Raw genomic sequence first — 26,926 nt, 5'->3', positions numbered from 1 at the left:
ACAGAAAGATTAAAGAACTGGGATTTCAGGTATGAAAACAAAGGTAAACATCAGAAGCTGATAATTGGGAACTTAAAAACTAATGTTACAGAGATATAGACAATCTTTATTCCTGAGTAGTGAACATTGTCAAGATTCCTGTACTGTTAAAATATACAATAATCAACAAATCTTTTTTTAAACTGGGAAACTGTGCATTGTATTACATTGCAGGTTTTGTTTTTAAATAATTGGGAAGGTTTTTCTATTGGGCACGAATATGTCTCACATATATTTCACTCATCTTAAATGTTTGCATTTAGCAGCAGTTTACTTTTTTCAAATTGAACATGCTAAATTGTAAAACAACATCATCTAGAAATCATAGAGTTTTAAAGAATTAAATTATTATATATGTATTTTAATAGAATAATTCATTTAGACAAAAATAGCTCTTATGTCTCTCTTTATAACAGAGTGCTCTAAATCAGTAGATCTGAGACCTGTATTTGGCAAATTTAACCAAACCATAATTCAATATAATGTAAGCATGATGTTAAATAGATGATACTAACTTTAGTTATGTTCATAGAATAAAAATACATGAACAGAAAAGACAGACCACGATCACTTCTTTATAAAGTTACAGGAAACCTGGTGGCAAAATGGAGATAGCCTCTTCGTGGTTTTGTAAAACAAAGCTACTGGAGGGAACCATTGAAATGCAAAAGAGAAAGAACAAGGCTTTATTACAATGTATTACACACAGTAAGCCATTAACATCCATATGATATGAATGTGGAAACCTTTTACATTCCATTCCTGAGCACACTACTTGGAGGCCAGACTGACTGAAATCAATAGGAATTACTTTGAAGTTACATTTTTAGGGGTAGTATGTTAAGTATTTTCATGAAGGTAGTAATTGTATAGGCCGGTTCAATATAAGGAAGTGCTTCTAAATTTATACAGAACTGCAGCAAAGTAAATAGTATAGAGATTGTGATTTTATATCTAGCATTGGTAAGGAAACATTTTAATACAAATAAATTAAAATAAATACAAATAAAGGCACGTGTTGATACAGTATATACATTTTCTACCATTGTATAATTTTTGAAGTTCTGTTTAAAGCTGCAATCTGTGATGTACTTATCTAGAAATTAATTCAACACTATTGGAATTATTTCTTAGTGGGCTTAGATAGGATGGCATTGCAAGAGCAAAATTTGTCCACTCAAAAGTATGGGGTTTACTCCCAGTTGTATAAAGAACTGAAACTTTTTTCGCAGTCAATGGGAATAGCAGTGGCTAAATAGACTTAGGGTGTTAGTGGACAAAGTAACAGTTTATATGCTTTGATGAAACATACTTACAAAAATGTTTCTGGTATTTTTAGGTCTATGAAATAGTATCAACTTTATATTGCAGTTACCTAAACTGCTATTTCTTTTCTTTGTCTGTGTTATGTTCCTGATTATTCTCAAAACAGGTTCAGAACATGTTTTGTGCTTCTTGAACAAAAACACCTTATTGTTCACTCAACTACTTATTCCAAAAATAATATAAACATAATATAAATGCACACTTTTTTGAGATTTAAAAGGCTCTGGCAGTTAAAGCAAATATATAAAAGTGAAACAAAAGTGTTTTTTCACATGGAATCATTTCCTTTTCATCCTGTGGAGACATTAGCATGAGTAAATAAAAGGAAAAATAAAAGGTTGTGTCAGGACTGTATTTGTTGTTTTGTTTTGAGAGGTGTGGTTGAAAATAAATGGTTGCCTGAAGGCATTTCCAGATCATTAATATCATTTTAAACTAAATCTGTGAATCTACTTAACCTTCATTTGAGTACAAGGAATTATTATATTCAAAAGGAAAATGAATTAGCTCATAAAATATATTTTTAGAAATCTATGTTCATATTTGTATAGACATTCATGTTTGCATATATTTAAAAAGCTTCAGTCTTGTCGATCTTTTTGTCTGATTGATAAACTTAAAAATAGTATTAACAGACAAAAATGTCCTAGGAAATTTTAAAAAAAAGTCAATGCACACAACATGTAATCCTTTTGATCCATACACATTACACTTTTTAGATGCTGCTATAGTTAAAGTTATATTACAGCTATATTGACTTGGGTTCAGTAAATTATTTTTATCCATGAACATCTATATATGTGCCACATAGCAGTTTCTCCATACTAAGAAAGTCCCATGTTGATAATATTGTATGTTTCAATAACTCTGATTCCAAGAAGTTTATTTTCCAGTTGATTCAATTGAATTTACCTCCAGTGATATGTGCCATTAGGATTTCTAATTTAGAAGTAAACACAGGCTTTCTTGTTTCTTTCTATATGCACATCTTAATAAATGAAGAATAGCTTGCACATTTTGCCATTTATATGTGCAAGACTCTATCATCTGGGTGCTCTCCAAACTACCTATCAATATAAGTATAACCTTGTTTAAACTTGATGGCATTGTTTGAATCTCTCTTAAACTTTACCATTTAAAAGCACTAATTTGACTGAGCTGTTGTTTTTAAAGCATCCATTATATTGTTTTAAATTGCATTATCACCTCAGGAGGCTTTGGCCAATGCCATTAACTAGAAACACCAGTGGATGAAATAGTTGCCTTCCAAGCATTGCTTCTATCATGGTAATGTCAGCATTTAATTGTAGACTTTTAATCTAAGATTAACTGTAAATATGAAATAAGTTTTCTCATGCATTAAAAACCTAGATTAAAATTGCTAAGTAAATTAGTTAACCGCTCAAGCTTTTTTTAGGGCACTGAAGTAAACATTCTGAGTGAGTCTGAAGCTTTTGATTCAAGAACTGATTTTAATTAGTTTCTTGAATTAGTTAATTTAGTCTCTACTAGAACATTGTTAACTGCTACTTAGTTTAGCATGGAGAACATCCATGGAGATTTTACGTTTTTGTATATAAACAAAGTGGTGTGTTAATATTTGAGAGAAAATAATAAAGTTTATGGTAGCTTTCAGTTGCAGAAATTCAGTAAAGATTTGGCATTCTGTGACTTGCTCTGTTTTCTTTTTCAGCAATAAGTGTATCTGAAGAGAGCCCTTCCCCTCCCCCATATGCTGAAAAAACTGAAATATGTTGGCTGTTAATTCAGACATTTGCATTAATGCCTAATTTTATCAGTAGTTCTATATTCTATTTCTATATTTTTCACTCAGGTATTATCTCATTCTGCTGAAAAACATCATTAATTCTGAATCAAGCATCTAAAGTTGTCATTATGTCATTATACCTATGCCCTAAGAAATATTTTATCAGCAGTCAGGTAGGTGGTAGATATCAATTATATTAATCTGTTTTTTACAGAAACCCTGCTATTGGCTTTATTTAGATCTTACTCTGTAAACCAAGTGGGGCCTACTATCTCCCAATCTCAAAAACACGCCCAAGAATATGTTAATTCTTTGTATTGTGTCTTTGAAAGGAGTAAGGAAACGCAACCATTGAAAACAATCTTTCCACCTCAGAGTTGTGCTTCCCACTCAACTTTGCACAGCCCTCATTTCTAATCTCAATTTTACAGCATAAAGGGAAAAGGCAGGCGTTGTTGTTGTTGTTCCCATGTACTAATTTTGAACTATTAAAAACCGCCTAGGAATGCAGAGAAAAGCTAACACGACCGCATAGGCGGGGAGTATCTTGGGAAGCTTAACATTCCAAGCGAATTAAGGGCACAAGCCTGGGATCACTTTTTGTCAGTCTCACTGTGCCACTTCAGAGCCGGAATGGGGGTTTCGGCATCGTGGTTCTCTCCCCCTCTCTTTTTAAAATGAGCTAGTTGACAAAAGGTGGTTTGGGGAAATGTTCCCATTTTTAAAGACAAGGAAAATAATATTGGGGGGGGGGGGGGGGGCACAAATTGTCTGATGCTTGCCTTGGTGCTGTAAACATTTTTTTTCCATAATAACATGTTGATGTTTAAATCCTACTACCTTATAAATGCAATGCTTTTCCCAGGGTATTCCTCAAGAGGCATTCCAAAAAAATATTCTAATGACTGATAAAGGCCTAAGTTTGCAGCGGAAGTCTTATGTTCACATCTTTAAACGATCTGCAAATGATTCAAAATGCTAATTGCAGCAAACTTTGAAATGCCGTTTTGAGAAACCAGCTTTTCTCCTATTCGTCTCTACTCGTATTGGGTCTGGAGGCTCAAAAGAGGACTCAGTAGAATGCCGCCCCCCCCCCCCCCCCCCAAGAATGGGGAAATACTTGATATTTTGAAATGAATTGATCCTTCAAAATTCTCAAGGTGTGTAAAATATCCAACAATCCTTTTATCTGGAAACAATTTATTTAAAAAAAACTTTTGAAAAATGAATCAATTTCTTTCAAAAAATAAAAGCAAGTGGTTTTCTTCAAAACAGAGCCTCTCTTCCTTGTCGTTCTCACACAAATAATTCAGTCCAATACTTCTGATCCTAATTCCTTTTCCAATAATTACAGACACTTGTTGGATTTCCCCCCTCTAATTTAATCATTTTACATAATACAAATTACCAAAAAAAAACCCAGTAATAATTCAGGGAATTGTTTAGCTGTTGTTATTGTCGACAACAAAAAGACTGGAAACGCACACGAAGGGTCTTCCCCTTTGTCGTGTCGAGAAGTCTCTCCCTTTATTTCTGCGCTCATTTGAAAACAACGAGGCCAGTTTAGAAACAAAAGCCGCTTTTCCCCTCATCTGCTCCCGTTCGCCTTTCAAAATTTAGGGGTCTTTCCCCCCCAACAACAACAAAAGTTGTTTCCTGCCTTTCCCTCTCCCCGGCTCTAAAAATTCCTCTCCGAGCAGATGTTTCCTTTTGCATCTTGGCCGGGCGCTGGGCTCTCCTCTCGAGCCGCCACGAAGACTACCAGCAAGGCGAGGAAGAGCGGGGGAAAGAGGGAAAGCCTTTCTCTTTTGATTTACCAGTCTCTGGGTGGCTGAGCCACCATTTCGCTCCCCTTCCTCCACTAGAAGAAGCTGCAAAAAGGGAGAACGAAGAGAGCCTTGGCTTCCAAAAGCGAACAAAATGGGGGCGGCTGAAGGGGAAGGAGCTGCGGCTCCGTTTCCTTTCTCTCCCCGCTCCACACAGTTAAGCCTCCCCCCCCCCCCCATCCTTCCTTCCTCCCCGATGGCTTCTTCCCTGGGCCCGGCCCCTCTGGTTCCTCCTCCGCGGCGGCCGAGCTGAAAGCCAGGCCCGGCCGTGGTCTGGGGCCCTCCGAGGAGGAGAAGGAGGAGAAGCAGGAGCAGCTTCTTCGGCCCTCTCCCTCTAGCCAGCCAGCCAAACAACCAGCCTCTTTCTTCCTTTCTTTCTTTTTGATACAAGCAGGCCTCTCAATTGACTCTCCGTTTTGTAAGAGACACCCACAAATTCATTCTTTCACCAGCTCCCCCCCCCCCCTTCCATCCTCTCTTCATCAAGCACAAGGAAAAGGGGTGGGAAGAGAGGGGGGTGGGCTTATTGGGCTTGGCTGCTGGCCAGCTGGGCTCCTCTCTCCCCGTCCGAGGAGGTCCCGGTCGGTGCCAAGGAGGAGGACGACGGGCAGGGCTCGGGGCAAAAGCCCTTGGCTTGCCCCTGCCTCCTTGCCAGCTGGCCCAGGCCTGCTCTTCCCAGAGCCTCCCTCCCCACAGCTCTAGCACTGCCTAGAGGAAAAGCCCGGCCCCTGCACGCTCCTCCGAGCCAGCCTCGGCACGGACTGATTTCCTGCCAGGGTTCTGCTTTAGTCCCACCTTTGCTTTGCTTTTTTAAAGTGGAATATATATATACACACACACACATACACACACACACACACACACACACCCTAACGTTGAAGATGTTGGTTGTAAGAGAATAGGGGATAGTGACATCATCGGTCAAAACAAGAACAAAACCTGACCCTACAGAAGGCTTCCCTCATCTTCCAAATCACCCTCAGAAGGCCTGGATCACAACACAACAAAAGTCTGATCATAAACGTTTCATCTAAAGGAATTCCCTTTGAATAAGCATTCATCAGATTTACTTCTCATTCCTACATCCACCAAAGGTTTGATTTCTTTAGGCCATGGGGGTTGTAGGCACTTCTCAGGCAATCACTCTCAAATTCTGCCTTGCTTTTCTGCCTTGCTGCGTCCCTCCTTTAGTCACTGATAGTGCCCTGGGATTTAGAGGAAAAGCCCAATTGGTTCACATGAGTGTAACAGTGGTGTCCAAGATTGGGACATGTCTACGAGGTTGTTTTGCTAAAAGACAAGAAGATTCCTGTTGTCATCCTGCTCCTCAAATGGGAGCTATGTTTTGTTTCAAGTCAGATAAACGGGCTGATTAAAACTTAACTAGACACCCATTTAATTCCAGGATGCATCTTTTAATAAGAAAGCAGCGTAATGCATTGCATTTTGGCTATATGTATGTATGTGTGTGTGTATATATATATATACACACATGATATTTAAGATAAGGGGTTGAGGATATTTTACTAGTGATTTCAGCAAATAATATCTGACTCCTGCTGTGATTTTTACCCAGATAAGCTTCCTAAAACTACCAGCAAACTTTTTTTAAAAAAAGTTTATTTTAAATTTTTGTATTATTGCATTAGCATTGAAATTATTGGGTTTGTCGTTTTTTACTCTGAACTATCTGGCTGGTATTACAATTAAAATATGTTTCCATTCGGTTTTATTCCTGGGTATCTAAAATGTATTGTAACCAATCCAACAAGCATTGTAGGCATAGGCATGGACAAACCGTAGTAAGTAGAAACAGGGAGATGTGAATTACGGGAAATGATAGGCATTTAACCAACAACCAATGCACAGGCCAGTTAAGAGGAAGTCCTTTCATGTTTATTTGGAAGTGGGGCAATCTCAGTTGCACAGGACTTGCTTTCAAGAAAGGATGCGCAGGACTGCAGCCTTGCACTAATGAATCCAGACTGAACTATCCTGATTATTGAATTCTAAGGATATTTTACTGGAGGTGTCATTTCCAGACAACTGTCAGAGGATCACAATCTGCAATACGCACAAAGGTTGATTTATTCCTGAATCCAGGAAGGGTTGCAGAATAAAGTAGGGATAACAATCTAACCTCCGGCTGTTTAGATCCCAGTCGTTGTATGAAATGTACTTATGGGATTTGAATAAAAATTAACTTGGGTCAAAATGTTTAACCGTCCTTGCTATCTGGATTAAAATTCTGGGAGGATGCATGGCAAGTGATCATCTTAAACCTACAGAAATATATATGCTGGTAGTATAAATGTATACAGCATTGATACCTTTGGAGTTCTCTGGCAAACCCTTTCAATATTCTGATGCCAAAACCAATTCAAACCGAGTGTTTGGGGGTAAAGGCAAATCGTGTCAATCGTATTCAACAGGCAACATGAACCTCCAGGAAATCTTCTTACCGCTTTCCTCTAAATCGCCCCAGAATCTTTTGTAGGCTTTGGCAATCCAAGGAAACCTCGGCATTTTATTGTTTTAAGATGAGATTTTTTTTTTGGAGGGGGTTGGTTAAATTTGTTTGTTTCCGACTTCATTATATGTTTGTATGTTTATGTCGCCACAAAAACTTCCTCGAACACGACCGTTTAGGTAAGAGGGAGATGGCTCTGTCTGTGAATACGAGGCCCTGCTTTTCCTCCTTGAAATGCAGCCTGATTCCTTTTCGCTGCTGGAGAGGATTTTTCCCTTCCCTTCCTCTGCCGTGGGTCACCGATGGGCCGTCTTTTTAAAGTGTTTTTTAAACTGCGATTTTGGAGGTTGTCCCCAGAAGCACCTCTTCCCTCCCCCTTTCCCCACTCAGGAACCTTTTAAAAAAAAAACTCGGCCCATTCCTGCTTCTCCGAAACTACTTGTTCGCAGGCTGAGTTCCCAAGTTTGAAAGCCTTTTAACAAAGAAACGAATCGGGAAAAGACCCCAAATCTTACAGATCCTGTTCACGTCGAGTGTGTATTTGAATGCCAATAGGTCACGAAGCTCTGGAGCATGCTTTTACGCGGATATATACAATGAAAACGGAGAAGTCTTCAATCTCTCTCTCGCTCGCTCGCTTTCCCCCCTAAGATATTCTTTTAAAGGAGACCGGGCGAAGTAGGAATGCCATTTTTCTAGGTACGAGAATAGACAGTTGCTAAAAGCTGAAGGATGAGGAAGCAAGTCACCCACTGACCTGCTCCTGCTACCCCCCTCCCCTCAACTCGGCCACCACCGTCAGGAAAAAGAAAAGCAGAAACAAAGAGTTCAAACTCCCTTTGCTTCAAAGGCTTGGCTTTTCGGGGGGAGGGTGGCTGGGGGCCGAGGACATGGGGGTAGGAAATGGCAGGGACTCATCACAACACCCCTCTTTCCCTGGGACAATTCCTTTCCAATCCCTATCCCGATAGGCAGGGCACCAAGTCGAGGGTGGATTTTACCCCCCCCCCCCCCAAGCCTGTCATCTATTGGAAAGGGACATTCCTCTCCCTTTCGCTCAACTTCCCCCAACATTATGACCAATTTTGACCGCCCTGCCTACATTTTAGGAACCTTTCCCCCTCTTAACCACACTGCCGTTGGTCGCTATTATTAACCGTCTTGATTTATGACAAGCATTAGTTGTATCCAATAATGCAATTAATTATTGCTGTCGGAAATTATCATTAATAATTACTTTTAATAATGTGGACTCCTCGGTGAAAACTTGGCTTGGAAGCCCCCCCCCCCCTTCACATAGTTATCCAAGCTCTATTATTGTTGCTGTTTCTGTTGTAGTTCTATTTTAATGGTATTGAATTTTAATAGGCAAGATATGTATGGCAATTTTAATGTAGTACTTTTATATTATTGCAATTTCATACTGTATTCCTTGTTTGTATGCAAATGACCTATATGTTTTAGGCATTAATAAATAAAAAGAACAACACACACTTGCTGTTGTTTGTTGCTGTGAGTTTTCAGGCTATATGGCCATGTTCCAGAAGCATTCTCTCCAGACATTTTGCGAGCATCTATGGCAGGCATCCTCAGAGGTTGTGAGGTATATTGTAAACAAGACACGGGAGGTTTATATATCTGTGGACAACACGAATCAAGGAACATGAAAGGCACTCCAGACTCACTCAACCAGAGAAGTCAGTCATAGTAGAGCACTTGATGAACCAACTGGACACAGCATATTATTTGAGAAGACAGGAATACTGGACCATTCTAACAACCACCATGTCAGACTACATAAACAAGCCACTGAAATCCACAAGTATGTGGACAATTTCAACAGAAAGGAGGAAACAATGAAAATAAACAAAATCTGGTCAGCAGTATTAAAAAATTCTAAATTCAGGACAGTAAATAAACAGCAATACTCCGAAAACAAGGGAATTTCAGACAGGCAACAATCAGGGCTAGCCAACACCTTCCAACAAAACCTTCCCCCAGGCAGGAATCAGCCAGGCCTTGAAACTGCCAGGCTTTTCGATGCTAATCAAGGTGATTAATTGTAACATTTACACTTGTTTCCAACAGACAAAAGTTATTTCTCCCAACCTGGACTTTCCATAGATATATAAAACCTACTTGCCTAGTGGCCAATATACCTCACAACCTCTAAGGATGCCTGCCAGAGATGTGGGCGAAACGTCAAGAGGGAATGCTTCTGGAACATGGCCATAAAGCCTGGAAAACTCACAGCAACCCAGTGATTCCTGCCATGAAAGCCTTCGACAACACATTGTTGTTATTGTTGATGATGTCGATGTTGATGTTGTTGTTGTGATCGGCAAACCTTCCCCCACACTGCTCCAGAGAAGCACCTCCCTTGTGAGAGGCTGCCCCTAGCGTCCAATGGGGGAGTTGCAGCGGTTCGAGGCTGTGTTTTGCCGGCCGCCGAGCGCAAGGGAGAAGCCAAGGGGGCGGGGCCGAGGGGGGCGATTACGAGAGGCTCGAGCTCGGCACGGGCGGATTCTGGGTAAGCCAGTGGCCGCTCAGGAAAAGCGGAAGGAGGGGGGAGGAGGAGGAGAAGGAGAGGAGGCGGGAGACAGGAGGTGAAAGGTCAGCGGCCTGGAGGCCACGCCCCCTGCGCCTGGGTGAATGAATGAATGGAAAGGAGTGGAGCGAGAGGAGCCCGGGCTTGGGAGCTCTTTCCTGTGGCGCTCTTTGCCTGCCTCTCTCTTGCTCCCTCCTTGTGAGGCAGGCGGGCAGGCAGGCAGCGGTGCATTGCATGTGCGGAGGGAGAAGTCGAGGCCTCTTCTCCCCAGCCCCCTCCCCCCGCTGCTCCTGGACAATGCAGCCGAGAGAGAGAGCGATCAACATGGGGCTCCCTTCCTCGCCCTTCCCCTCGCGAGAGAGTCTCCCTCTTCTCCCTGCCCCGCCCAACAAAAGCCTGGAGGCTGTTTATGAGGAGTCCCCTGGCCTTGCGGAGAGGTTGCTTGCTTCCCATCATTCCGCACGCCCACAAAAAGAAACCAAGCGCCAAACCCGGCAGAGACTGGCGACGTTTCAAGGCTCCTAAACGCACCGCCACACAAAGTCTTTAAGGTTTTCGCGACACACAGACCTCCATGCTCCACAAAGCAGTGCTAGGACGGGAAAGTTGAAACTTTGTTTTCCTCTCCGCGGGGTTTCCTTGCAGGCCTCTTTTCCCCCCTAAGTCCGCGCTGAGCTCTTCCTTCTCCCAGCAGCCCCGTTCCAAAAACACGCATTTCCCATGCTAAATCCAGCCTCGCTTTGCTTTCTCTTTCCTCCTTCGCGCCCACCCTCTCATACTACCCAAAACAAACACACACACAAAACGCGAGCGCGTTTTCTGTTTTGCTTTTTCTTCCAAGGAGAGAACAATATTCTGAAAACAGGGGAGTTCTAGACATGAAACAATCAGGGCCAGCCAACACCTCCCAAAATAGGATCCCCACGGGCAGGAATCAGCCAGGTTTTGAAGCTGACAGGCCTTTCAATGCTAATCAAGGTGATCAATTGCAACATTCTCACTTGCCTCCAACAGACAAGAGTTCTTTCTCCCACCCTGGACCTCCCTTGCCTAGTTTCCAATAGATCTCACAACCTCTGAAGATGCCTGCCAGAGATGTGGGTGAAACGCCAGGAAGGAATGCTTCTGGCACATGGCCATACAGCCCGGAAAACTCACAGCAACCCAGGGTTTACATTCTCAGCGGCCAGGGAACCATTTCGCGAGTTTCCCAGCCAGGGGCTTTTTGAGCTGGCAGCGGCTGGCGACGAGACCTTTTCCCTGTTTTTCCCTTTAAATCGGCGCGCCGTTGCCTTATTTCCCCAACGTATGGCTGGCAATCTTCTCTGGCAATCGCCCCCCAAAACAAGCCGTGGATCGATTCCCCCCTCTCTTTCTTTCTTTCTCTCCCCCTCGCAACCCCTTGAAAGCCTTCCCGCCGCTGTCCTGAAGAGAAATGGAGGCAGAACATGTAAAACGAGCCCGAAGGAGAAAGGGTTCCCTTTGTTCTTTCCTCGTCTCCCCGCGATGTGGCGGCCACAAGGAGAAACGCTTACCTTTCCCCCTTTTCCTTGCCAAATCCAGACCTTCCCATCGGCTGCAAAAGACCCGAGTTCCCTTGGAAAGTGGCTAAAAACGCCGGGAGAGTTGGTAGTCCATTCTTGGGCGCTCCCTTCCCTTTTCGGTGCGAGATTAAGTTGCCGAGCACGTAGTTGCAAGCAGTAGCCCCCCGCCTTAGTGAATGGTCACGTTTAGGACCCTCCAAGGCCATCCTAATTCTGCCAGTAGAATCGAGGGTATTGAAGGTCTAAACTTTCAAAAGGGAAAGGGGCCTTGCGACGAGCCAGAGAGCAGCAAAGGCACTCGGGTTTCTTTTCCTCTCCCCCCTCCCTCTCCATTTGCCCCCATTTCATTCAAAGAGGGAAAGGACTCGTCCCCGGTCAGGATTTAACTTCGCTAGAAAGGAAAATATATTGCACGCTACTCGTCTTGTAAAAGCAGTGTGTTAAAAGACAGAGCCAGCGTGCATTTGAAAACCACCAGCCTTCTGTTTTTCACCCACGTGGCAGCAAAAGTTTTGAAATCTTTGAAACCCAAACAAATGGGCTGGTTGTGGGACAAACAAACACAGGGATGGAAAGTTTACGTTCTGGTCCTAACTCGGAAAAATGCGCGGGAGACAAAAGAGGATCGCCGTTTGTTTTCACCAGAAAAAAAAGGAAAGAGAAAGAAAGAAAGAAAAAGGAAAGAGGAAATTGTGGTGTGGAGGTTTTATTTTTTTTTAACGTAAAGCAAAATAAGCCAATTCGTTGGTTTCCCCCAATTCCGCTCGATTTTTAAGGTCCACGCTGGCAAGCATTACTGCCCAAACCTTCCTCTAATCAGATTATGATGAGGTTTGCTGATACAAGGGGCATTTGACTTGATCCTTGCGTCTTAGCAAATGAGATGGATTTTCAGCCGCCTCCGGTTTCCGGGGCTCTGAGAAGGAAAGGGTTGCCAGCAGCCCCCTTTGGGGGTCTCTCCCTCGCGCATCTTGGGCTTCTGGGGTTGTGGGCGCACAAGGCCAAGAGCCCCATCCTCTCCGATTTTCAAGACTCCCAAGAATTGGATCCCACTTCTTCCTCCTCAGGAGGGAGGGGGTTCAGGAAAGATCTGTGGATCTGTACATAAACAAAATAAGCAGCCCCTGGATGAAAATGAGGCTTGAACAATCCTTGGATCTTTCCTGTCCCTTTTCGGCGGCTCTCCATTTCCTCTTACCCTCCTCCTCCTGTTCCCTGGGAAAAGCATCAAGATTGCTATAAACTCGAGGAAATAAGTGTGAGGGTGGAAGGAGAGGTTTTCTTTGCCAGGCTTTAATTGCCATTGAAACATGCGGGAGTTGTAAACATTCTTTATTTATCCAGCCAAAATAGGCAGGCATTGTCTTGCTTTTATCGCAATCGTAATTATGGTGTCCTTTAAACTGGTTGATAGCAAGTGAGATAAGAGAATGCGCCTGTAGGTTCAGATCACATCTCTCTCTCTCTCTCTTTCTCTCTCTCTCTCTCTCTCTCTCTCTCTCTCTGCCCTCCCTCCCTGGGTCATCAGGATCCCCACAGACCTTGGAGATGAGAAACGTAGGATGATTGTGGTCTGGCCATTTCTTACATCACGAAAGTGATTTGTACCACATTGCTAATTTGATGCAATCCATAACCTTCGGATCTCGTCCGTTTGTGATTGCTTTTTGGTGCTTGCTTCCATGTTTTGTGCGTATTGTTGTTGTTTGTTTTTTTACTGGCCCTGTTTTTTAGCTGGGGAGAGGGAAGAGTCTAGGCCATATATCTTTTGCAGTTTCGTCCAGGCGTTTGCCCACCTGTATGTAAGAAGTGCAAGCCTGCTTCCCTAGCCTTTGTTTACTGCACCTTTGTGCCTAATTAAAAATGCACACTTTTAGGACCCTGGCAGAACAAAGCCTCCCCAAATCCCCTTTGCGCCCAAGGATTTGCAAATTTATAAAGGCTGCATTGAATTCGGGATGGGTCAAGGGGCAAAAAAAGGGTAGAAGGTCACTGCATTTTGATTATGGGTCAGTAGGCAACATGGCATCCAGTTTGTGTCCCGAAAGCCTCTTTTTTTTAAAAAGAGAGGGTTTAAAAACAACAAGGATGCTCGAATTTTCTACTAGGGGAAAAACGAGCGTTAAAGAGGGGAAAATCTGCCTTTCCCTCATATCTGCTGAGCAAGAAGACACATCCGTGTGAGAAAACAAAGCTTGGGAAAAGGAGAGGGAGGAGCAACCTTTAACAGCACTATAAATTGTTGCTTTGCTTTTCAAGGAATAAGTCAAAAGCCTGATGTTCTGTTCCAGGCATTCAGTTCTGGGTCTTGAGCGTCCTTTCCCCACTCCCCCAGCCTTTGACTGCCCTGAGCATTACTGTAATTGTGGCAAAGGGTATCTAGATTCGTCTTTTTTTTTTTTACAAAAAATGTAGAGTTTGTAAAAGTCTGCAGTCACATTCGACTGAATTTATATAGCTGGGAGGGGCTCTATGACCCTTTTCGACAGGGTTTGGCCTCTGCCCCATCCCCCCTCTACATTTTCTTTGGATGAAGGATGGAGGGAGAAACTACAACCAAGGTACTATCTGTAAAACAGGAACACAAACCTGCTGGGAACTGGGGAATGCTTAGGTTTCTACTTCTGGAAAAAACAAGCCGTCCTTCTGTTGGGGCTAATCCTCAAAGATCCAGCTCCTCCAAAGAAGAAAAAGAGTGTCTGGAGGTGGCCCTACCCGTGTGGAAATGCACTAGGGTCGGGAGCACTTCAGGTCTTGGGGAAACAGAACCAGGGCGTTACTGCATCTCATAAGGAAAACCTTTAAAAGGCTGTCAATGGTGCTCTGAGCGACTTGCCCCAGAAAGAAGAGGTCAGCCGGGATTGCGGGCTGTTTAAACATCATCATGATAATACAATGAAAATATGTCTTCAGATACAGCCATCCTCCCTCCCCCCCCCTCTCTCACACACACACCAAAGCAGCGATTTGAGAACGTCTATATATTTCAAATATCACAGTTTTTAAAAAAGAATTTCCACAACTGGACTATTTGACATTAAAAGGAACCAGGTTTACAGCAAAGAGTGAGGAATATTATTTGTCCTCGTTATTTTCCAATTAGTTTTGTCGTCAGCCAAGAGTGCTTCAGACTGAAATATCATCTAAGGCCAAGAAATCCTATCTAAGGTGGGGTATACATTACAGACTGAGGCTACTCCACGGGAAAAGGGGGACATTTGATTGATATTCTGTGAGGCTTGGAGAAAGGTGGGAGGAGAGCTAAGAAAGGGTGCTGCTCCAAGAGCCTTCCTTCCCTCCCTATCAGCCCGAATCCGGGTCCCAGCTCAGGCCTCTTTATTCTCTCTCCCCCCTGCCCCCGCTTCAGTTCTCCCCGCCTGGATCCCAGCTCTTTGGAGGGATGACATTGATCCTGGCATCTTGAAAGCAACGCCTTTGCACCGGCTTCACTTCTGCTTCCTAGAGTTTTAGGGCCCTATTGCAAAAAGATAATTAATTCCCGACCTTTCCCCAATTTCACTTGAGCAGGGTTCCATGGGGGGAGAGATGGTTCTTCCAGGAAGATACAGGAGGCCCGAGACCCTGCCTTTGGTGCTGGGGTCCACGCCATGTTTTCTTCCAGAGCCTCCCCAAGGCCCATGGCACTGGCTCCTGATTCCTTCGGCTCCATGAGCAACCATCCTAACTTGGCAGCTAGGAAGGAGCCCCAGTGATTTCAAATAGAGTTTGGTTTCCCCTTGGAAATGACTTAGGTTTGAGCAAATGATTGAACAAGGCAGAGCAGTCCCACCTCGGGCCCGATCCCCCCGCCCCAGAAGGGACTCCCCAGAAACCCTGTCCAGGAGGAGGGAAATCGGGGCGACTCCTTGCCATTCTTCGGGCAGAAGCGGCCTCGAAGATGGGAGCAAAGCGGCCTGCATTGCTTCTGTTTTCCCTTTACGAAGACAGCCCGTGGCTGGGGTTCAAGTCAGGGACTCAGGAAATTCGCTCATAACTTTCAGCGCCACCGAAAAAAAATACTTTTATTCCACACACACGCACACACGCATTTGTGTGTGTGTGTGTGTGTGTGTGTGTGTGTTATATGTATGTATTACGTTCTGGAGAGGAGACGCTTTCACGTTCAGAATCTCAGCCATAATCGATTACGAACTGATCGATGGTAGTCCCACGAAAATCCTATAGACCTCCTCAGGCCTGTCTTTGCTGGTTTAGGAGGCCTCCCTGAGTTGGCCGTTGCTCTGACTGCTGTTTTGTTTTTGTTTTGTGCAGAAGGCCAACTCCTCAGGGATATGAGGAAGATCTCGGGTGTGTTTTGGTGTCCGCAAAAAAAAGAAGAGAAAAATCAGGATTCCCCTAAACTCCCATCCAATCCCAAATAAAGATAAGGAAGTTTCAAGAAACAAAAGGTTGCAGGAGGAATGGGAAGGAAGAGGCTTTGTGTAGATTCAGAGGTACTATTCACGTGTAGATAGAGCAGCATTTCCACAAAAGAGCCTGTTGTGTGTTTATTAACACGTGTATCTGTTCTCCTTACACACTTGTATTGGCTGACTTAGATTTTGTCTGTTGAGATTTAACCTTAATCGGATCCTGGGCGCCAGGACCTGTTTACTCCAGAATAGCTCAGTCACTATTAGAGGAAAATGGACTAAAAGGTGAAAGAAGCTTCCACGAGGTTAAAAGTCCACATTTATGAAATAGCCCCCCCCCCTCTCTCTCACACACACAAACACAAGGCAGGGAGCCAGTCTGGGAGGAGAAAACTTTTTCCTCCAAGCCCAGGCGCTGAATTGACTTGGTGGATCTGGCTGTCAAGGATTCACACCCGCGTCAACCTCAAAGCAGGGGGCGTGGAGGAGGAGCCCCCGAAGGGGAGGGGAGGGGAGAGAGGGGGAGGGAAGGGGCAAAGAGGAACTCCTCGAAAGTGGAGAGGGAGAAGAGCAGCCTTTGGAAACGTTCGCTTCGCCTTGCCCAAACGGGTCTGATTCTTTCTACTTTTCCTTCATTTCTTTCCGCCCCTCTCCCTGCCCTTAAAAACGTCGCCATCACCACCGCAGCAAAAATAATAATTAAAAAGCAGCAGGACAAAGAGCTGTTTCTCTCTCTCGAAACTTTGCTGGCAACTCCAGCGGGAAATGGAAGGGGAGGCAGGAGCCCCAAGCAGGCGGCGTTCAGGCATTGTTCGCCCTTCAGCTCCACTGGAAAAGGGCTGAAATATCAGGAGACGCCGCCGACCTGGCTTTCTTTTTGCCTCTGCTCTCAGGGGAAACGTGGAGATATACAAATAGGAGATATATATTTGAATGAATAAAATATACGCTCAAATGCGTACCTAATACACACAGCTGGTCTGCTTGGGGAAATTGCCTTGGATCTCCAAAAGAAAAGCGCGTTGGATTCGGGTGCCGCCACAAGGCTGACTTTCCCGGATCCCGGGGAAAGACCTAAATACTCTAAATGCACCACATCCTGTCTGAGGTTACACGTTAAGCAGGGTCAACCCCGGTTAGTCTTTGGATGGGAGACCGCTCCCAAATACCATGGTGCTGTAGGCTAGCTTCCAAAGGACCTGGAAAAACCGTCTCTGACTATTCTTTACCCAAGAAAACCTTCGAAATTCGTGGGGTCGCCAGACACACAATTCAAGAGACATTCTTTTGATCCAGAGGCCTCCCTGCCAGGTCCCCACCACCCCGCGGTCCTTTGCAGAATTCCAGGGAAAGTGCATATTTGAGGCGACTGGAGGGCTGTTTAGCCGGTGGGGAGGAGTTGAGAGGAAAAACGGAAGGGAAGAAAGATGGTGAGCATTTTTACTTAGTCATGCAAAACGGCCGTGGAAATTAATTACAAAGGGGGGCAGCTGATATGGCAGTATTCATTCATTCACCACCAAAACCCTGTTCCCTTCTCCTGCTTTCCTCTCTATTTGGTCTTTCTCGTGAGGGAAGAGAGGAATAGAGGGATAGAAGATATATCGTCTTTTTTCCCCCCACCTCTGGTTAACCACCGCCCCCTTCCTCCCCTGGAGTGCAGGGATGCCTTTCGTTTTGACTTTGGTTACCAGCTACTGGGAAATTTTGACGTTTGTGCTTCTGGTCAGATTTTAGCTTAAAATCGATGACTGACTTAGTAGGAAAAAATGGAGGGACACTGCTATAGCCGCTCAGCCACACTGGTTGGCATCCTCCTTCTGCATTTGTGCTTGTGAAGGGCTGTTGTTTTATTTTCCAGTCTTGAACTAATGTAATGGTTCCCAACCTTTGGGGCCTATCCAGGTGTTTTGGACTACAACTCCCAGTAAATCCCAGCCAGCTTAACCAGCTGTTAGGAATTGTGGGAACTGAAGTGCAAATCAGCTGGAGACCCAAAGGTTGGGAACTACTGGTCTAATTGATGGCTAGTTTGGACTGAAAACACCGCCAAGGACTTTGGAAATAGCAAAGAACTGGCTTTGTTTTGGGGAAGCCGGGAGAAGAAATAGAGTAGGCTCACCCCTCCAAAATGAACACCCCAAGGCTTCCCAAAGGGTTCTACTTGGTTTTTTTCACCTCTCTTATCCACAAGGCCCCAAACTACAGGACAGGGTGAAAGTTGGAACGGAAAATGCCCTTAATCTAGAACAGTGGTTCTTCATCTGTAGGTCTCCAGATGTTTTGGCCTTCAACCCCCAGAAACCCTAACAACTGGTAAACTGGCTGGGATTTCTGGGAGTTGTAGGCCAAAACACCTGGGGACCACTGGTGGGAGTCTTTCATTCATCCCTTGGAAAGACAATGTGTGAGCCCTAGGCACAAATATGGAAAGCTAATGATACATCCGTATTTGAAGATGGTTTTGGAAGATGAGAAGCAGGGATTTCCCTCCTCGTTGCCACAGGCTATTAGAGGCATTCTTCTAGCTCAAAGTAACATTCTCTCTTCTTGGTTTTCTCTCCATCTTCTCCTTCTCCTTCTCCTTCTCCTTCCTCCTTCCTCCTTCCTCCTTCCTCCTTCCTCCTACTCAGTACCTCTGATGCCACTGCCCTGCCTCCACCGCTGGAAGCACTCAACACGCGTCCACTCCTCGTGTGGACCCAGAGACTTGGTGGGGACTCTCCACCTTGTCTGCAAGGCCGGGGCTGTGGACTGGGAAAAGTGGGCATATTTCTAGCTTATCTAAGGCTTTGTTATGGGTCTGACGTGAGCTCTCGTCCGGATTCTCTCTCTCCCCCTCTTCCTCCTCCCTCTCCTTTTCCCCTCCCCCAATATTACAGGCAGAATTTCAGCGAAAAGTGTTACAGTATTACAGAGCTGGAGCTCAGGATAACCACGGGAAGAAACCCTAGTAGCAACAACTTGGCCATCGAAAAGAGAGAGAGAGAGAGAAGGAAGGAAGACAGGAAAGCAAAAGGGGCGGGGGTGAGAGAGAAAGAAAGAGAGGAAGAAAGAGAGGAAAGCGAGAAGGAAGAGGAAAGACGAGGCCGAGCTAGCGAACGTGAGTATGCTCGTTCTCCGAGAGTTCCACAGAAGGAAAGGAAAGGGGGGGAGATGGAAACGGCAACCAACCCACCCCAACAAAACTTAGAGAAGGAAGACAAAATACCGGTTGAGGAAGCCTGCTTTGACACGCCAAAAAGGCAGAACAAAACGCCCCCTTTCCAATTGTGACTTTAAAAATGGTTATTGTGTTCTATCTCTTTCTCGTCTTTCTCATCCTGCCATTCTTATAGGAGGGGATAGATAGCTATTATACCCCTCGCTTTTCCTAGGTAGCCTGAACGAGATCTCAAAAATCTATGTATTCTTCCAAATGGGTGCCTTCCGTCAGCTTCAGAGCTGCAGAGAGCCCAAGCTTCGGGCTGGCTGGAAGCTCCGGATTGTTTAATAGAAAGATTTATATACTAACAGTATTATTTACTTTGGGAGGGGAGGCGGCAGCCTAAGAGTATGCTAATTAGCCGGAGATTTGGCGGGGGGGGGGGCGGTGGAAAGGGGGTGGAATATCCATTTTTATTGCATCACCTGTCAGGAGTGTCCAATCAGCGCTGGCTTTGGGGGAATTAATTGATGAAGGTGTCTCCGGACGAGCTCCCTTCACTCTGTCATTTGATTTGGAGCGAGAGAGAGAGAGAGAGAGAGAGCGGGCAAGAGAAAGAAAGACAGAAAGAAAGAGAGAGAGAGGGGTGTGTGTGTGTGTGGCTCTCCTGGTTTTCTCTGCAGCTCCTTCGCCTCGCATTCCTTTATCCTGGCCGAGAGGGGGGCGTGCCGTCCGCCCAAAGGGCTCCAGGTAGCCAGTCCTCCTGCCTCAGTGCTGCTGTCGTCGGGAAACACCGGGGGGCCACCGAGCCGCCTGGGCCCCCTTTCCTCTTCCAATCCCCCAATTCCAGGCGGTTTTCCGCGACATGCCTTTTGCCCACCCGCTCCGCGCTGGAGCGCAGCCGCCCTGCCTTCCTCTCCCGCTCTCTCTCTGGGCTGCTTTTCCCCTCCAAAGTTTGCCCAGGAATAACAGGCTTTGTTCTTTTCCATCCAGCAGGATGCCTTGAGAGCCAAGCCAGCACCTGGCTGAGGATAGACTCACTCTCTCAGTCTCTCCCTCTCCCTCGGCTTGGATTCCTTCCCGCACACCTTTCTGCCTGGTCTGTTGGGGTTCCTGAGGAGAGGGGGCTTTGATGCCCCCCCTGCCCCCATGGTGGGGCGGCGGCGGCGGTGAGGAGGAGAAGGAGGAAAAGGAGGAAGCGCAGCATGGGCGACCTGAAGTCGGGCTTCGAGGAGGTGGACGGCGTGCGCCTGGGTTACCTGGTGATCCGGGGCAAGCAGATGTTCGCCCTCTCGCAGGTCTTCACGGATCTGCTCAAGAACATCCCGCGCACCACGGTGCACAAGCGCATGGACCACCTCAAGGTGCAGAAGCACCACTGCGACCTGGACGAGCTGCGCCGGCTCAAGGCCATCAACTCCATCGCCTTCCACGCCGCCAAGTGCACGCTCATCTCCCGCGAGGACGTGGAGGCGCTCAACACCTCCTGCAAGACCGAGCCCGTGCTCAGGACCAAGCGCCGGGCAGCCGCGGGGCGGGACGACGCCTCTCCCGGGACGCAGGCTCAAGCCGTGGCGGCAGCGGCGGCCTTTTGGAAGGACAGGGGCAAACTTTGGCTGGGTTTGAATGGAGCCGCCGCCGCCGCTGCCGGGCGGAGGAATGGCTGGCGCAAAGCCGGAGCCGCGGCGGGGCTGGGCGCTTTCCTACCGGCTTCGGATCTACCTCACTTTTGGAGCCCTCCGCCGGGGCTGAGCTCGCCGGGACTGCCCCGCTCGCCTGGCAAAGGGTCTCCAAACTATGAAACGGCCCCGCTCCGCCCGCGTTACCTCTCGCTGGCCTCGGAACCCGCCTGCTTCCGGAGCCTCCTCTGCCCCAAGCACCCGCGCTACTACTACTACCACCACCACGCCAGCCAGCCCAAGCCCGCCGTCGCCCGCAGCAAGGCCCTGGGCTCGGCCTCGCGGGCCAAGCGGAGGAGGAAAGCGGAGGCGGCGGCGGGGGAAGAGGGAGTCCTGGGGCCCGGCGGAGGGCGGCGCTGCCTTTTCGTGCCCCGCGCCGCTTCCAAGCCGCCGGACAAGGGAGCCCTCCTCGCCTCGCCCTTGAGCGGCTTCCTGGCGCCGCCACAGCACCAGCCTTTCCCCGAGAGCTACAGCAGCGACTCCGAATCCAGCTCTTATTCCGACCAGGCTGCCAACGACTCCGACTTCTGCTCCAGTTTAACCAGTAGCAGCAATTCGGGCTCTTCGGAGGAAGATGAAGAAGAGGAGGATGAAGAAGAAGTCAGCTGCGGTTCTGATTCCAGCGAACTGAGCTCCGACGAGGAGGAAGAAGAGGAGGAGGAGGAAGAAGAGGAAGAGGAAGAGGAAGAGGAGAGCAGCACCGAGTCCGACTCCAGCACGGGCTCCAGCCAAGTGTCGGTGCAGAGCATCCGCTTCAGGCGCACCAGTTTCTGCCCGTCGCCTGGACTGCCGCTCCCCGCCCCTTTCCAGGAGCTGCCGGGGCCGGCGAGGACTATCAAAGACGAATCCTCCTCCTCCTCTTCCTCCTCCTCCTCCTCCTCCTCCGAGGAAGAGGAGGAGAGGGGAGGGGGCCCAGGGGCGCCCAAGGTTGAGCCGGGCCTGGGCTGCGCCGAGGAGGGGCCCCCTCCCCCGGGAAGGCCGGGCTTGGCCGCGGGAGGCAGCCGACGCCCCTGCCGCCGCCCCGCCGGACCCTGCCAGGCCCTGAAGGCCAGCCCGCCGCCAAGACTCTGCCCAGAGGGCAGGAAGGCCCGCTTGGACTGCCCTTCTCCTCTTCCTCCTCCTCCTCCCCCTCTTCCCCTTCCTCCAGCCGCTGCAGAGGAGCCCCAATCTGCCCTCGGGGTGCAAGTGCCCGGGACGTGTCCCGAGGACGCCCCCCTCCGCCCCCTCTTGGCCCCCTCTGCCCACAGCCACCCGCCCGAGCCCCTCGTGCCCCTCGCCCAGATCAAGGTCGAGGACAGCAGCGCCAACGCCGAGTATGGAGCCCTCCCCGCCCAGAGCACGGCCGCGTGGGAAGGCAGCGGGCCCCGGGAGCCCAAGGAGGAGAGGACCGAGGCCCAGCTCTCCCCGCCGCCGCCCCCCGACCCGCCGCCCCTGCCTCTGCCTCCACCGCCTCTGCCTCTGCTGCTGCCGAGCAAGGAAGAGCCCGGCTGCCCCGAGGAGCCCCCCCGCGCCCCCTCCAGGGACCCCGCCGCCCCCGGCAGCCCCCCCAGGCCCAGCAGGACGCCCCCGCCGCCCCCGGCCCCCCTCCGCACTTTTGCCAAGCCCCAGGACGACGACGACGACGACGACGGGGAATACAAATTCGGAGCCCGCGTGAGGAAGAACTACCGGACTCTGGTGCTGGGCAAGCGGGCCCTGCTGCCCAACCCGGCGCCGCCGCTCAAGCCAAATCTGAAGTCGGCCCGCAGCCCTCGCCCGGTCCCTCCGGGAAAGTCCCCGCCGCCGCCCCCGCCTCCGACGCCGCTGCTGGAGAGCCCTGAAGGGCCCCTGGAGGGCCTGGCCGTGCTCGGGCGGCGCAAGCGGGTGGGCGGCAGCGTGTCCGCGGCCCTCAAGCGCCCCTTCAGCTTCCTGGGCAACTTCCCCTGCCCGCCCTCCTTGGTCCTGGGCCTGGACGGGGATCTGCTCCCGGCCTACAGCTTCAGCACCGCCAAGGAGGCCCAGCCGCCCCCCAAGGCCCACCCGGTCTGGAAATGGCAGCTGGGCGGCTCCGCCATCCCTCTGCCCCCCAGCCACAAATTCAGGAAATTTCATTCATGAAAGTGGTGGAAGACCTCCCCGACGTCATGCTTCTCGTCTTGGCTGGGATTATTACGTATTATTACTATTTCTCCTCCGACCCTCTTTTTTCATCTTGGCTGGATGGTGTATTCCTGCCCACTCCATCGCATCCTCTCTGGTTTATTCTGTTTTTGAGCGGAACAGAAGAAGAAGGAATTGGATTACTCTTTTCTCTTGCCATGAAGACAGATCATGGGGGAAGAAGAGGGTGGGTGGAAGAGGGGATGACGAGGATCTGGAAATATTCTCTAGACTACTTCGGGCGAAAGCCTTGAGTTTACGAAACAAAACACAACACCTCAGTGGAATCTGATAAAGCTGGAACACTTTACAGTCTCAGAATTCTAATAATACACCCGGTACCTCAATTCAACTGCTACAACTAATTAAAAACAAAAGAAGGTTGAATTATAATTCGAACGAGCCATTAATATGTAAATGCACTAGATTGGAAACTTGGAAGTCTGTTTTAACTGGTCGATTCTGTTTCTTCAGCGAGAAGGTTGCACAGGCAGGGTTTTTACTGTACTTATCATTCACTGGGGAAGAAGCCGTCTCAACTTTGTTGTTACATTATAACCACCCCACTGTTTCTCCTCTTTCTTCAGAAGCCATGGCAGTAAACAGAGAGAGAGGGGTGTTTCCAGGTCACTGCTAGGAAAGTTCCTTCAATAGATATGGATTGAAGGTGATGGTGATGATTGTCTTGCAAGCAAAAGGGAGGAAAGTGCTAAAATAAAAGGACGTGGGGCATGCCAAGAAAGGGTGGCTGTCCTCAGTGAAATGCTTAGATTTGGCCATTGATAGGATACCTTGGTTGATGGTCCTCAGTCCACTTACAGGAGAGGACAATCCTCTGCAGTTTACTTGGGAGATTGGTTTCAGATACGGGGTGCCTAGGCTTTACTGCCTTACAATTGCTGTGGAGTGAGAAGGATGGAACTGGGCAGGAATTTTGTAGTCCATCGAAAAAGTTCTCCCAAATTGGCAAAGCCAGGTGAAGGTGAGGCTCTCTCACTTGGAATAAAGTGCAAGCAGACCCAGCATGCTGAATGAAACAGAGGGCCCAGTAGAAGGTGTATTCCCCATGGAGAATGTACCCTATTCTTGATAGCTGCTTTGTCACAAAAACTCAGGCGTTTTAAAACCAGGACTTGTCACTGTTTTCTCTACATCTCTGGAAACTTGACTTTCCCCCAAGCATCCTATCTTTGTAGCAGGAACATTTTTTTTCTTTTTCTACTGCACATGACAATCAGAGGCAATTGTCTATATTTGCACTTAAAAACTCGACATAGTTGAAGCAGGCAGACTTGTAGAGTCGAGCCTTTGGGAAGACATGCCGGTGTAATATGTTGTGATGTTGGAAGCAGTAAATCAAAACGATGGAAATTTGCACTGTTGGAAAAAGCATGCTTTAGCTTTATTTTCAATTAAAACACTGTTTTAAAAAATGACGATTTCTATACTTCTTGCAGGGTGACCCATTGTTTTCTGCTTTCTTTGGGGGTGAGGAAAAGATGTCAGGCTTTGGCTGGAAGGAATTGTGCTTTTCAGAGATTGATTGTGGTTTCTTATAAAAATGTGATAAAAAACAAATCTAGGGAGGTGTCAGTGCTATTCTGTTTTGGGCTGGGAAAGAGAGGAAGCTTAGTGAAATTAAGCAGAGCCACTGGATATTTTAAGGGTCTAGAAAGTGATACAATGGAGTTGCTGAATCAGCACTTTGGGTTGATTGTCGTTTCTGGGCTGATTTTTGTCATTCGGGTTTCATTGGATAACAAGATTTCTCTCTCTGATTTAGAATTTTCAAGGTTTTCACCCAGGAGAATGATTTATCCTATATCGAAAAGGAAAAGAAAATAACAAAGGGCTGTTTACCCCAGCCTTAGAGTCAACATTTTCTTATGGAAATTCACTGCCCACTTTGTTGTTGTTGTTGTTGTTGTTTAAAATCTTTGAGTTCTTATCCCTGCCAAAAAACAGCAGGAGCAAAATTTCAATATTCCAAATAGATTTTGGCTAGTGTGATCTGTTTCTTAAAAACAGAACAAAAGCAAGAGAGAAAGAAAGACAGATAGAAAGGAGATAGATGAGATGGGGGCAGGGAGAATTGACTTTCCTCTCTCTGCAGGACACCTGCAGGAGGTATTTAGAAATTTACCAACCCACACCATTCTGCCCATCTTATCCTGTTGCAATTGTTGTGATTGCTGTCCTGTATTACCCTGCTTTTTGTAGAAGGGCCAATGCAATTGTTGTGGAAGAAATGTTTCTCTAGACTTGTGTGTGACTGCATAAGATATAGCCTTATGTCACCCACATAGGAGACATTTAGTCTGGTTAGCCTCTCAGCTTTGGGCACAGACACACACACACACACACATACACACAGGCCTCCTTTGGCTTCTTTAGCAAGCCTGGGGGTGAGGTGGGTAGCAGAAAGCCTTTCCTTGGTAAAAGAGCCTTGCTACCTTGGAAAGGCCTGTTTTTCACACAAAACCCTCCTTCCTTTGCAATGCCTCCACGCAGTTCCCCCACTGGATCCCAGTCCTTTGGTCCCTTTCATTAAAATGGGACAGATAGGAAATCTTTCAATCCAAACACATTCAAAGGCAGCACTGTAAAAACAACAGCACAGATGCATTAAACATTTAACCAGTTCCCCTAACAAACCCTTTTTAAAACAGAGGCTTAGTCCTAACTAACTGCAGTCCTTGTGTCTTGAAGGTTGTTCTTTTCATAAATGTCAGGATAACAACCTCCTAGGCCAAAGCTTTTTGAGGATGTCAATCCACATCTCCCCAGAACTGCATCAGGGAAAAAAATCCACCAGATCTCCCTAAATATCTCAGTGGTTTCCCACTTTAATGCTAGCCAACTAAAGAAGCTTTGTGTTTGGTTTAGCAAAGAGAGCAGATTTTTCAGCCCAGCCCCATTGTGGAGAAAGAGAGAGGCCTGCTCTTCTCCTAGGGGACCCCCCCCCCCAAAGGCATTATGTAACCATTGCTGCCGGTCCAGTAGATCCTGGCATGGGATTTGGGGCCATAGGGAAACTGTAACCCCTTCTCTTGCTCTAGAACAATCCCATTGACTTTGGCTGGCAGACTTTGTTTGCTTTCGCAAAGTGGGACACGAAGGGGTGTCTAGGAAGGCCTGCTTGTCTTTGATCTCTTTTTAGGAGGCACCTATAATTTTTCGAGGTAGTTTGAGGAATTACTAATGGTGTAAAATATTATTGGGTCTAAGAAAAATGCAAAACGCTTTACCTACTCTGGAAAACAAAGGAGATGCCGGGTTATATATCTACCATTCAGATGAGAACATGTGTACAGGCTTTTAGCAAAACCCTAAGCCTCATAGTAGGAAGTTCATAGAATCTTTACTTTGAAGAGGTGTGGATCCTCAAAGCCCAGACTGACTTGAAGATAGTGGCAAAAATAACCTTTAAGAAACCAACGACTCTGCGGTCTATTTCCTCCCTCTGCAGAAATAAGGAAAAGCAGCAGGCCTCTCTAGTTGCACAGCAGCTTGCAGTTCAGCCGTTCTTGGGGTGATTTAAAAATAACCATCTGACTCTCCCTTCCTCCCGCACTCTCTCCGATTTGAATCCCCCCAAAACGGATGTTTCTGCAGAAAGCCAGGGCCTGATGCGGCCTTGTTTTGGTTTCACTTTGGGTCTGGGCGTCAGAGTTTGTGCTCTAAAGCGGGCCTTTTGGCAAGCGAGATCTCGCACAGGAAGCCCGGCTCGTTGTGGTTTTTTTACGGTTAAGATGCTCGCGTTGGGCGGAAAGAAAAAAGGAAAGTTTATGATTCAACTGCAAAGCCGTTAGGGTGGCAGAAACTTTCTTGAGGGGGAGGGAGGGCCAGAGAGCCCGTGTTCCCTTCGAAACAGCAGCAAGAGAGGGCGAGGGAGGGAAGCCACTTTCCCCACCGCCCTTGCAAACGCCAGGCCCTGGCAAACTCACCGGGGAGGGATTGCAGAAGCACCTTAAAAAGGGGTGGGGAAGGGATAGAGGAGGAAGAGAGATTTTGGATCCCCTCGGGTCCTTTTCCTTTTTTCCTCAGTTCATTTCCAAAAGCTATATAT

General features: G+C 47.2%; 2 protein-coding genes across 4 annotated transcripts in view; one reads left to right on the top strand and one right to left on the bottom strand.

Annotated features, from left to right (window-relative positions):
• mllt10 (MLLT10 histone lysine methyltransferase DOT1L cofactor) overlaps positions 1-11,693 on the bottom strand; it is a 145,591-nt gene extending 133,898 nt beyond the window's left edge. The window contains exon 1 of the mRNA XM_016994300.2: positions 11,513-11,693. The gene's annotated coding sequence lies outside the window, so the exon portion shown is untranslated. The remainder of the gene's footprint in view (positions 1-11,512) is intronic.
• Positions 3,202-22,966, top strand: skida1 (SKI/DACH domain containing 1). Of its 3 annotated transcripts, none has more exons than XM_062984447.1 (2): positions 3,202-3,306; positions 18,777-22,966. In XM_062984447.1, the coding sequence occupies exon 2, from the start codon at positions 20,245-20,247 to the stop codon at positions 22,813-22,815; it is 2,571 nt and encodes an 856-aa protein (XP_062840517.1). In that variant the 5' UTR covers positions 3,202-3,306; positions 18,777-20,244; the 3' UTR covers positions 22,816-22,966. The 3 variants fall into 3 exon arrangements, with proteins under 3 accessions (XP_062840517.1, XP_062840518.1, XP_062840519.1); XM_062984448.1 differs by lacking the exon at positions 3,202-3,306 and having other exon boundaries at positions 16,475-18,997; positions 20,036-22,966; XM_062984449.1 differs by lacking the exon at positions 3,202-3,306 and having other exon boundaries at positions 16,475-18,997; positions 20,033-22,966.
• Positions 22,967-26,926: the final 3,960 nt, after the last annotated feature.

This window comes from Anolis carolinensis, chromosome 6, assembly GCF_035594765.1.
Source record: "Anolis carolinensis isolate JA03-04 chromosome 6, rAnoCar3.1.pri, whole genome shotgun sequence".
Classification (NCBI taxonomy): domain Eukaryota; kingdom Metazoa; phylum Chordata; class Lepidosauria; order Squamata; family Dactyloidae; genus Anolis; species Anolis carolinensis.
The sequence above is the reverse complement of the archived record's forward strand: the minus strand, read 5'-3'. Positions and strand labels throughout refer to the sequence as shown.